General features: G+C 54.6%; 2 protein-coding genes across 9 annotated transcripts in view; one reads left to right on the forward strand and one right to left on the reverse strand.

The window, feature by feature from the left end:
* The first annotated feature begins 776 nt into the window (after positions 1–776).
* Positions 777–2,145, forward strand: LOC113975248 (cytochrome c oxidase assembly protein COX14 homolog). 4 transcript variants are annotated; one of them, XM_027699073.1, is made up of 2 exons: positions 777–823; positions 1,875–2,144. In XM_027699073.1, exon 2 carries the CDS (start codon positions 1,882–1,884, stop codon positions 2,041–2,043), a length of 162 nt encoding a protein of 53 aa, XP_027554874.1. In that variant the 5' UTR covers positions 777–823; positions 1,875–1,881; the 3' UTR covers positions 2,044–2,144. The 4 variants fall into 4 exon arrangements, with proteins under 4 accessions (XP_027554874.1, XP_027554873.1, XP_027554875.1 ...); XM_027699072.1 differs by lacking the exon at positions 777–823 and adding an exon at positions 841–857 and having other exon boundaries at positions 1,874–2,145; XM_027699074.1 differs by lacking the exon at positions 777–823 and adding an exon at positions 903–1,212 and having other exon boundaries at positions 1,874–2,145.
* A 620-nt stretch (positions 2,146–2,765) lies between these two features.
* CERS5 (ceramide synthase 5) overlaps positions 2,766–11,309 on the reverse strand; it is an 18,917-nt gene continuing 10,373 nt past the window's right edge. For 3 of the 5 annotated variants that reach the window (XM_027699063.1, XM_027699064.1, XM_027699065.1), the window contains 4 exons: positions 9,771–9,899; positions 9,065–9,171; positions 6,704–6,860; positions 2,766–3,997 (listed from right to left, as the gene is read on the reverse strand). In XM_027699063.1, coding sequence (XP_027554864.1) covers positions 3,845–3,997; positions 6,704–6,860; positions 9,065–9,171; positions 9,771–9,899 — 546 coding nt within the window. In that variant the 3' untranslated portion in view covers positions 2,766–3,844. Of the gene's footprint in view, positions 3,998–5,609; positions 5,708–6,703; positions 6,861–9,064; positions 9,172–9,770; positions 9,900–11,309 lie in introns of all 5 variants that reach the window. The other 2 variants (XM_027699066.1, XR_003536791.1) reach the window with 2 other exon arrangements.

Raw genomic sequence — 11,309 nt, forward strand, 5'->3', positions numbered from 1 at the left:
GGCACTGGGATCATTGGGATGGCACTGGACCTTTGGGATGGCACTGGGATCATTGGGATGGCACTGGGATCATTGGGATGGCACTGGACCTTTGGGATGGCACTGGGATCATTGGGATGGCCCTGGGATCACTGGGATGGCACTGGACCCTTGTGAAGTCACTGGGATCATTGGGATGGCCCTGGGATCACTGGGATGGCACTGGGACCCTCAGAGTGTCACCGGAGCCCTTGGGAAGGCACCAGGACATTGGGGAAGGCACTGGGATCATTGGGATGGCACTGGGATCACTGGGATGGCACTGGGATCACTGGGATGGCGCTGGACCCTTGTGAAGGCACTGGGATCATTGGGATGCCACTAGGGTCATTGGGATGGCACTGGGACCCTCAGTGTCACTGGAGCCCTTGGGAAGGCACCAGGACATTGGGGAAGGCACCGAGACCCTTGAGAGGGCATTGGCACCCTCACGATGGCTTCGGATGGCACCGCGCCTCCAAGTCCCGGGGCTGCAGCGAGCAGGGGGAAGGGGGGCCGGGCAGCCTCTGTTCCATCCCTGCGCGGCCAAGGGCTGTGCCCTGAGGGCTCCTCGTGCCGGGAGACCCGTGCGGGCAGCGATGGCGGCGGCCGCGGCCCCTGAGGGGTGAGGGGGGGGGCGAAGGAAGCGGAGGGGCGGCTGTGGGGGCGCCGCCGCCAGGGGGCGCCAAGGGGCTCCCGCGGTGGGCGGGGCCGCGTCGTGACGTTTCGACGCACGTGACTCCCTCCCGGAAGGGGCGGGGCCACGTGACACCGGCGGGGCCACGTGACGCGGAGCGGGAGCGGGGTGAGTGCGGAGGGACGGGACGGGATGGGATGGGATAGGGAGGGATGGGATGGGATAGGATAGGGAGGGATGGGGTGCGGTGGGATAGGGAAGGACGAGACGGGAAGGGCGCTGCCGGCCCCGCTCGCCGCCGCCGTCCCGGAAGCCCGTGGTGCGGCCCGGCGGCGTCCCCGCCGTTCAATACTAGGCCCGGTCTTACTGAATAAAGCGTTGATCGCCGACCCGAGCGGGTTTTTGGGGATGCTGCGGGAGCGGCTGATCCACGTGAAGGCTGGAGAACCGGGCGGAGAGAAGGCTAATGAGCTGTTAGAATTCATTAGGATAACCTAATGAGGTTCCAGCAAGGGGTCCTGCACCCGGGGAGGAGCAACCCCAAGTACCAGCACTGGGTAATGACCCCAAATACCGGCACAGGTTGGGGGTGACCTGCTGCTCTGTGGAGGAGGACCTGGAGGTCAAGGACAGTGTGACCCGGGGCGGGGAAAGGCGGTGGGATCCTGGGGTGCGTCGGGAAGGGGTTGCCAGCAGGCCAGGGAGGGGATCCTGCCCCTCTGCTCAGCCCTGGGGAGGCACATCTGCAGTGCCGTGTCCAGTTCTGGGCTCCTCTGGAGAAGAAAGTCAAGGAACTACTGGGGAGGGTCCAGTGGGGTCTGGAGCATGAGACTGAGGGAGCTGGGCTTGGTTATCTGGAGGAGAGAGGAGTGAGAGGGGATCTCGTTAATGTGCACAAATATCTCCAGGGTGGTGTATAAACATCTCCAAGTGCCAGGATGGTGCCAGGATGGTGCCAGGCTCTTCTCAGTGGTGCTCAGCCACAGGAAAAGGAGCAATGGCCATAAACTAAACCATGGGAAGTTCCACAAGGAACAAGTTCTTCCACAAGTCCCACACAAGGAAGAACTTCCCTCGTAGGGTTGGCAGAGCACTGGAACAGCTGCCCAGGGAGGGCTGGGAGTCCCCCCCTCTCTGGGGACATCCCAAACCCCCCTGGACGTGTTCCAGGGGGGATCTCCAGCGGTCCCTGATGGTCCTGTGTGATTCCCCCCACAGGCACAGCCATGGTGTCGGGCAAGCAGCTGGCAGACTTTGGCTACAAGGCGTTCTCGGGCTCCATGATGCTGCTGACGCTGTACGCGGGGTACCTGTGCAGCGTCCGTGTCCAGAGGATGCTCCAGCACCGCCGGGAGAGGGAGGAGAACGCGCCCGGACCCCAGAGCTGAGCCTGGGCTGGCACTGGCACCGGGCCTGGGAGCTGGGACCAGCCTGGCACTGGGCTTGGGAGCTGGGACCGGCCTGGCACCGGCCCCGTGCCCAGCCCTGGGAGCTGAGCTGGGACTGAGACTGGTCCTGTGCCCAGCCTGGGACTGGGACCAGCCCCAGGAGCTGAGTCTGGCCTGGGACTGGTCCTGTGCCCAGCCTGGGACTGGGACGAGCCCCAGGAGCTGAGCTGGGCCTGGGACTGGTCCTGCACCCAATCTGGGACTGGAATCAACCCCAGGAGCTGAGCAGGGACTGGGACCAGCCCCAGGAGCTGAGCTGGGACTGGGACTGGCCCCAGGAGCTGAGCCTGGCCCAGTGAACTGAGCCCGGCCTGGGACTGGGACGAGCCCCAGGAGCTCAGTCCGGCCTGGGACTGGTCCTGCACCCAATCTGCGACTGGAATCAACCCCAGGAGCTGAGCTGGGACTGGGACTGACTGGGGAGGCAGCAGGAACCATCCCATTGCCCCCCTGGGCCCAATAAAACCGTGTGAAAGCAGCCGGGTGTGGTGCTGTGTTTGTGGTGTCCCCCAAACCACAGAATCACGGGCTGGGCTGGGTGTGGGGGGACCTGAAATATCACCCAGTTCCACCCCCTGTGCCATGGCCAGAGGGGCACCTTCCACTGCTCCATCACCTCTACCCTCTGTTCTTCCAAACTCAGCATGAAACATCACCCCACGTTTCTGAAGCAACTTTTAATCAGAGATAAGAGTAAACAACAGTATAAAATGGTAACGAGTCGAGAAGTTTCCAAAATTCTGCTCCTGATTGACCATTCCATTGCCCCCAAGTACCATTGAGTTAAAAAAAAAAAAAATAGAGAAGCAAAGCCCACGGTGTGGCTGCTCTTCCAGCCCCGGGTTCCTCCCCAGCTGCAGCATCAGAGCAGCAACATTCACTTCTGTCTCGGGGCACGGGACCAAAATATCCCATTTTTTGGAGGGTCAAACCCAGCCCACCAGTTCTGATCCTCCCTCCGATCCCAGCTCAGCCAACTGGATCCAGCAGGTCTGGAAAAAAAGTCTTCAAAACCACAATTTGCAACAGGAAAAAAACAAAACAAAACAATTTAAAAGGCCTGGATTGTGCTGGTTGTCTCGGGGGCAATAAACCACCCTCCCTCCACCACCTCTTGCAGAAGGCTTTGGTCAAGACTTCAGAGGGGTTTGCAGCACCAAAAGAGGCAGCAGACGCCGGCCTGGTCCCTGGTGACAGCAGAGATGAGCAGCTGGGACCTCCCCAGCACCCCGGGGGCGAGGCAGGACAGCAGTTCTGGGGCAGCAGAGTCCAAAGCTCAGCTGAGAAAAAGTCTCTGCCTCCCCCAGGGCAGTCTGGACGTGGAACCTGCATTTTTTCTGTGCTCCCAAGTGGCTCCTGGAGTGCTTCTGGACCGGCCTCGTCCCAACCTGCTCCGCCTCGGGTCGATCCCAGCGAAAACCAACCAGTCCGTGGCAAACAAAGACACCTCTGCAGGTATCAACAGGAACTCGGGGGGTTTGGGGTTTTTTTTTTTTTGTACTTTTGAAGTACAAAGTGGCTTGAAAGTGGAACCTGCAGCTCTTGTCCTCGCCCTGGCCCCGTCGGCTTCGTCCCTCGGACCGGTCGGGGCCGCGCCCGTTTCGGGGTTTTTTTTCTGGGGGAAGGGGTTTGTTTTGTTGGGGTTTTTTTTGATTAAAGATCACTTGGGAACTTGTGGAGCTCAACACAACTAGATATCGAAAGAGAAGTTCGTGCTTGCTCAAGGCCAAGCCCAGGGCCTTTACTCCTCCCCTGTCCACTGGCCGCCGGCCACGTGGCCGTTGAGGCGGTTGGAGCCGTTGCTGGAAGTGCTGAAGGTTCCTTTTGTGCTGTTGGAAGTCACCTCCTCCTCCTCAGAGCTGCTCTCCACGTCGCTGCGGTCGTCCTTGGACACCTAAAAGGTGGCCCAGTGGGAATTGGGGGACGGGAGAGGAGAAGGGGAGTCGGAAAATGCACAGAAAACAGCAGTTAGGAGGTTGTGCCAGTGTGATGAACCGGCTTCAAGTCACATCTACCTCCTACATTTTTGAGCCTGGAGCAGTTCAAGCTCCCAAGGAGGATCCTGTCATGGCATTAGGAACGAGGCAGAAACACTACAAATGACAGTGTGGGGAGGTGAGTTCCATTTTCCAAACGCTCTGTGCTCTCTGTGCTCCCCACCACATCAGAGGACACCACAGATCTGGGGGTGTCCTTGTCTTCCAAGAGCTCCACTCTGGATGGGTTCAAGGCCATTTCTCCAAAAACAGCTTGTTTTGACTCAAAACTTTCCCATGCCACAATCACCAGTGGGCACAACGACCGAGCCCCAGCAGTGTATCAGCCTGAGAGGGAACATTTTGTCCCAGTGTTTTAAAAATTAACCAGCTGAATTTATCACATCACTGCCTGCACCAAGTGCCTCCCAATCCCACCAGCCTTCTGTGCTTCATCCAGGAGATCCCACTGAGGAGCAGGGGCCTGTTTGGAGAGCAGGATGGAGAACAAAGGCAGTGTCTGGGAACAGGAGGAGCCTCATCCCAGAGATCCAGATCTGCCAGCAGGGTTGTGCCTCAGCTGAGCCTGGCTGCAAACCCAGCTCAGTTTGATCTGTGTTGGGGGGAATTTGAACCTTTCCAGGAGGAGCCTCATCCCAGAGATCCAGATCTGCCTCAGCTCAGAGCCTGGCTGCAAACCCAGATCAATTTGATCTGTGTTGGGAGGAATTTGAACCTTCCCAGGAGGACTTTGGTGCCACAGGAGGGCCCTATTCCAGCCCTGTGGAGCCAGAAGGGAGAGGGAGGAGCCCATAAACCCAGCCCTGACTGCAAACACACACCTGGGAGAGGCAAAACCTCCCCCAGGCTCCCCCTGCTCTTGCTCCTCACTCTCCTCCCTCTGCAGCCAACAGCCCTCGTGTGCTCCACGTGCCAGCAACTCTGGCTCCCAGCTTTCCAAAGATTCCAGGATTTCATTCCCTGCTCTCTCTCTGAGTCAGGGTTAGGGCCCTCCAGCAGCAGGAAGTGGTTGAGCTCCAGGGAAGCTCTGGCAGGAACCCAAATGAAGTTAATGATCTCCAGGAGGATGTTCTGGCTCCTGCCCCGTTGCCAGAACTTTTGCTTATCTGTCCCCCCCAATCTCCTGCTACGTTGGAAGTTCAAAGGGTCACTGGGAGGAAGCAGAAATCCCTTGAATTTTTTCCCATTATTGGGGGGGTAAGGGACTGTTTTACTCCTTTTCACAGGAAGGAGCAGTTTTCTCCTGTCCTCTCTCCCCCTCGAGGAGCCAAGACAGAAATCAGAGAGTGTGTGTGTGTGTAAAAGCAGAGAGTGAAGGTCATGCAGGCAGGTGACAGCTCAGGTAAGATCAGACCCCAGGACACTGCTCTGCCCTTTGGAAAAAACTGAATTTTGGCACTTTGTCAGGAGCAGGGAGAGAAGGAGAAGGCACCAAAGCCCCAAGACTGGAGCTCTGCTTTTGTCCTGGCCGTGTTTGAGGGAACAAAGAGAACCACAGGTCACACTTACATGCAAAGGGTGGAACTGTCCAGCTCCAATCTGGCACAGAGAAAAGGAGAAAAGAGTGAAGAAGACAGAGCTTAGAGTCCTTTCTCTGGCTAGGTCACCTGGACAGGAGAGAACCAAGGAAAGGGAAAAGGTGTAGAACTCAGGATACAGAAAACAGCTCCAGAGGCAGAAAAAATCAGGCATCTGCAGCAGCAGCTGTGGGGAACAGATGGAGAGCTCAGACTCCCAAAACCTGCCTTCCCCCACAGTCCCTGCCACGGGCAACCACGACAGAAACATTTCTGGAAGTCACATTCCCTGTGTGGGGGCAGCTTAAAGTAAAAACCACAAAATAAAGTAGAGCCACGAGGGGAAACTCGGCTCAGAGCACCAAAATCTGACTGGAAAAAGGATTTGTCCTCCTAAATCAGCTTTTGCTCTTTCGTAGAATCACAGAATGGTTTGGGTTGGAACAGACCTTAAAGATCACACCCAGTTCCAACCCCCTGCCAGGGGCAGGGGCACCTTCCACTGAGGTTCTCCTGGCCTTGAACTGGGTGATTTTTGAGACCAACCCAGGTCATCCTGTGGTTCTTTGACAACCAGCAAACCCCTCTGCATCCCTGAGAGCCCCTTCCCTCCACGCTGGAGCTCAGGGATGTGCTGAAAGTGAAGATGCACAACCCTCAGCACACCCCCAGCACCAGCTGGAGTTGGGAAAGCTGGAAAACATCCTGTGTGTTCATCCTGCAGTTCAAAAAAAGAGCCTGTCACCACCTGAAACTCCAAAGTGCCTGACAAGTCTGCCACCACAGTTACTATTAAAACATCTGAGCATGCTGGAAAATGGAGTTATTCCCCTGCATGCCCAGAACACAGGAAGCCTCCCTGCCCCCTGAACACACTGCAGGGAAAAAAAATCACTCTTATTGCAGAACTCCTGATGCAGATCCCTCGAGAACCCACCAAAGGGCCCCAATTTCTGGTGATTCCTTCTCAGGGCTTGCAGGAAAGAGGAGCCCTGGAGAACCAGCACCAGCCCCCACTGAAGGGCCCCAATTTCTGGTGATTCCTTGCAGGAAAGAGGAGCCCCAAGGCCACCCCCAGAGCCTTACCTTGCCCCTCACCAGGGCCTTGGAGGCCGTGCGGATGATGAGGTAGGACCAGATGACGTGCAGGACCTGCAGGGTCACCAGGAGCCCGTTGAAGAGCCACCAGGAAGGGTAAGGACCGATCAGCTCCCAGCTCTCAAACAGGGTCGTGTTCAGAATCCTGAGGGAGAGCCAGGAACACGTTTCAGAGGGGCTGTGTGGGGTCACAGTTGTGCCAGGCCTGATGCACAACAGTTTGTGTCTCACTGAGCAGCTGCTCCTTGTGCTCCTGCCAGAGCCAGGAGACAAGATTGGGGCTGATTAGAGATGTTTGAGCAGCAAACAGAACATGGGAATGTGCTGCTGCAGTTGGGTTCCACACCAGGGATCTGCTGCCAGTTTCCTTCTCCAGAGCACACGAGCATTTATTTATAACAACAACTCCCCGGGAAGTGATGTCAGGCTGCTCTGTTCACTGTTAACACCTTCCTGCCCGGGCTGGCCTCACCCCTGCATCAAAAATAACGTGGGCACAGGCCCAGGGCAGGGACTGTCCCCCTGTGCTGGCACTGCTGAGGCTCCTCCAGGGCTGTGCCCAGTTCTGGGCACTCAGGGCAAGAGAGACATTGAGGGGCTGGAGCGTGTCCAGAGCTGGAGCACAGGGAGAAGGGGCTGGAGAACTCCTGAGGGAGCTGGGGGGGCTCAGCCTGGAGAAAAGGAGGCTCAGGGGGGACCTTGTCGCTCTCCACAGCTCCCTGATGGGGTTGGAGCCGGTTGGGATCGGGCTCTGCTCCCAGGGAATGAGGGATGGGATGAGAGGGAACGGTCTCGAGCTGTGCCAAGGGAGGGTCAGGCTGGAGTTTTGGGAAAATTTCCTCATGGAAGGGGTTGTCAGGCCTTGGAAGGGGAGGTTTGGAGTCCCTCCCATCCCTGGAGGTGCCCAAGGAAGGCCTGGAAGTGGCACTCAGAGACAAGGTGGGCATCGGGCACAGGCTGGACTCGGTGATCCAGGAGGGCTTTTCCAACCTAAATGATCCTGGGATTCTGTGATCAGAGAGGAATTCTGTTCCCATTAGGCCTCCCTCCCTCCCTGGGTGCTCCTCTCTTCCCTCAGAGTTTTACAGACTCCTCCTGCCAGGCTGAAGCTGCTTTTATGGCCCAAATTTGTGTTTCTTTCCTCACTGTTTTGCTGTTCTTGTTGCTGGGAGTTATTGCCAGCCCTTAAGTAATTTAATAAACACTTTGGATTTTATGGTGCAGGGAGGTATGGAGAGACCTTTAACAACATCATTAATTTTCACCCAGCTTTTAACATTTTACCAGAGAAGCAAAAACAAGCCTTTTCAAACCATAACCAAAACCCCCCCAAAAGGCAGCTCCCAGAAATATTTAACTCACAGCAGCTTTATGGAAGAATTAAATGCAATTCCAGGGGTCTGCTGATGTTTCATATGACTAATCAGGGAAGGGAATACATGTGAAGGGGTCTGCAGGGCCAGATTCCTCCAGAAAGCTGAGGAATGACATTACAGCCAGTGGAAAACACATTAAAGATTTACAGGATGCTGAGCACTGAGGGAAGAGCATCCCCTCCTGACAGACAGGAGCTGCAAAAACAACCCCAGCTCTCTCTTCTGTCCCTGGAAGGAGCTTACAAAGAAATAAGAATTAAAGCTCTTCCTTTGGTGCATTTAGTGGAAAAGAAGCCAGAGATTTAAGTGCAACCCTGATCCTGAAGTGAAAGGATGGTTTCTGCCCACCAGGCACCCAAAAAGAATGGGAAAGGCAGCTGCCCATGGCCCAGGGAATAAATACAGGCAGTAAAATGTATTTTCACCAGGGACAATAAACAGACAACAGCTCATTAACAGAAGCACCTCACTGAGCCTGACCTGCTGAGGTGAGAGGGAATCTCATTACAGGATGATTCTCTCTAAGCCATTTATATCCAGGGTTTTACCTCTCCAGAAACCTCAGACCTATTTCAGGCTCTGAGCAGTCACGACACAAGGACAGGACACGAGTGCCATAAAAATGAGCAACTGCAGCGATGACTGAGCCAGATCCCAGTGAGAATCACCTCAAGAGGCTGAGTAATTATTTCTCCAACTCCTTAAGAGGAGCAAAGAACCCTCCAAAAGCCTCTCAGGGCAGATTCTGGCTGACTCTGCTCCAGCTCCTGAGCTCTGTCATCACCGCCCAGGAGATTCTGGTGCCTTCTCCCGCTCCCTCAGCTGACTGGAGAGAGGTTTCTCATGTTCCTATTTGAATTTCCTGCTGCTTGGGGGGCCTCTGCAGCTTCAGAGGGACAGGCTGGAATGCTTGGGAGGAGCCTAAAAAACAAAAAGGCTGGAAGGACTGGGAGAACAAACACAACTCACTCACCAGAAAGGGTAAATGCCCAACCGTGTCACGATGAACACGACCCCGAAGAGCATGAAGAAAGCATCACAAACCCGTTGGTACTTGGCATAATTTGCCAGCTTTGCAGCCTAAAAGAGGCAAGAAACACAAGAATATTATAATATTAGTGCACCCTTTGTGCACCCCTGTAAGTACCAGGCTGGAGAGCTTCGAAAAACTCTCAGTCACATTCGTATGGTTTGGAACAATTAGGGATTATTTTATTGTATAATTATTATTATTATTTATTATTATATATGATCCTAGGGGGAGAGATTATTTACAAGGGCCTGGAGTGACAGGGCAAGGGGGAATGGCTTCCCATTGGCAGAGGGAAGATGGATATTGGGAAGGAATTCCTCCCTGTGAGGGTGGTGAGAGCCTGGAATGGGTTTCCCAGAGAAGCTGTGGCTGCCCCATCCCTGCAGGTGCCCAGTGCCAGGTTGGACAAGGCTTGGAGCAACCCAGCCTGGTGGAACTGGAGGTTCTCTGAGGTTCCTCCCCACCCAAACCACTGCAGGGTTCTGTGATCCTCAGGAGGAAAAGCTGGCGGGGCAGGAGCAGCAGCACAGGTTTCATGGCACCATTTAATCCCATTTATCGGGAATGAGGGGAATGTGGGAATGTCAGCCTGTCCCCCTGGCATCACAGCAGCACTGGGGAGGCAGAGCTTTGACAGGGAACTCACCTCTAGGAGGAAATCTGAGGCATCGTGGAGACACAGCACCAGGGTCCCAACCCGCACCATGTTGTTCATGTAGGAGAAGGTGATGAGTCCAATCGTGGCCAAGTGATGGACAAACATGATCAGGAAGTCCTGGAAAAAACAAAGATAAAGACCCTTGGGCTGTTGAAAAAAAATCCACAAAGGTTTGGGACAGAGCCACCAAACTGGGGTGACAGGGTTGCTTCAGCCCGGGCTCTGACTCCACCTCATCACAGAGGATTCCAGAAAGGTCTCTCAGCTTTGGTGCTGCTGCAGATACAGGGGGAAAAAACCCCAAAGATAAAGACCCTATGGCTGTTGAAAAAAATCCACAAAGGTTTGGGACAGAGTCACCAAACTGGGGTCACAGGGTTGCTTCAGCCCGGGCTCTGACTCCAGCTCATCACACACCCACCATGACCAGGGAGGATTCCAGAAAGGTCTCTCAGCTTTGGTGCTCCTGGTACAGGGGAAAAAAAAACCCCAAAGATAAAGACCCTTGGGCTGTCAAAAAAAATCCACAAAGGTTTGGAACAGAGCCACCAAACTGGGCTCACAGGGGTGGAGTCAGTCTGACTCCACCTCATCACAAATCCACAGAGGATTCCAGAAAGGTCTCTCAGCTTTGGTGCTCCTGCAGATACAGGGGGGAAAAAAACCCCAAAGATAAAGACCCTTTGGCTGTCGAAAAAAATCAAGAAAGGTTTGGGACAGAGCCACCAAACTGGGGTGACAGGGGTGGAGTCAGTCTGACTCCAGCTCATCACACACCCACCATCACCATGGAAGGTTCCAGAAAGGTCTCTCAGCTTTGGTGCTCCTGGAACCCTCTGAAGTGACTGACAGGACACCACATGGCCCCTATTTTTGGCTCCCTTTGGTTTGATATCACTCATCCTTTCAGCTCCTGGCACAGATTTCAGTGCTGCTGCTGCTGCTGCCAGTGCTCAAACCCTGCCAGGGGCAGAGTGGGCACAGATAACCCAGCAAGGAAGAACGAGGCCTCTTCAGCACAAAAAAAACATCCCCAAAGCACAATTTCCAGGGCTGTTCTCCAGCTCAGCCCCCGGGCACAACCCTCCCCTGGCCCTGGGCCTCCCCCTGCTGCAGAGGGGAACGGGATGAGCTCGTTAAAGTCAAAATTAAACATTAGAAACATCATCCCAGGGGCTGCTCATCGCTCCCTGCCTGCAGCTCCACCACATCCCACAGGGCCTCACCTGCCAAGATTTCAAAATAATCCCAGGCAAACTTGATGGTTTTTTGGTTTTGGGTTTTTTTTGTTTGTTTGGGGTTTTTTTGTTTTTTTTTTTTGTGGTTTTGTTTGTTTGTTTTGGGGTTTTTTGTGGTTTTTTGGGTTTTTGTTTTGTTTTGTTTTTTGGTTTGTTTTTTGGGGTTTTTTGTTTATTTTGGTTTGGTTTTTGTTGTTGTTGGTTTGGGGTTTTTTTGTTTTTGGGGTTTTTGTTTTTGTTTTGTTTTTTGTCTTTTTGGGCTTTTTTGTCTTTTTGGGCTTTTTTGTCT

The sequence above is a fragment of the Neopelma chrysocephalum genome, unplaced genomic scaffold (assembly GCF_003984885.1).
Source record: "Neopelma chrysocephalum unplaced genomic scaffold, ASM398488v2 Primary Assembly neopelma1_136, whole genome shotgun sequence".
Lineage (NCBI taxonomy): Eukaryota > Metazoa > Chordata > Aves > Passeriformes > Pipridae > Neopelma > Neopelma chrysocephalum.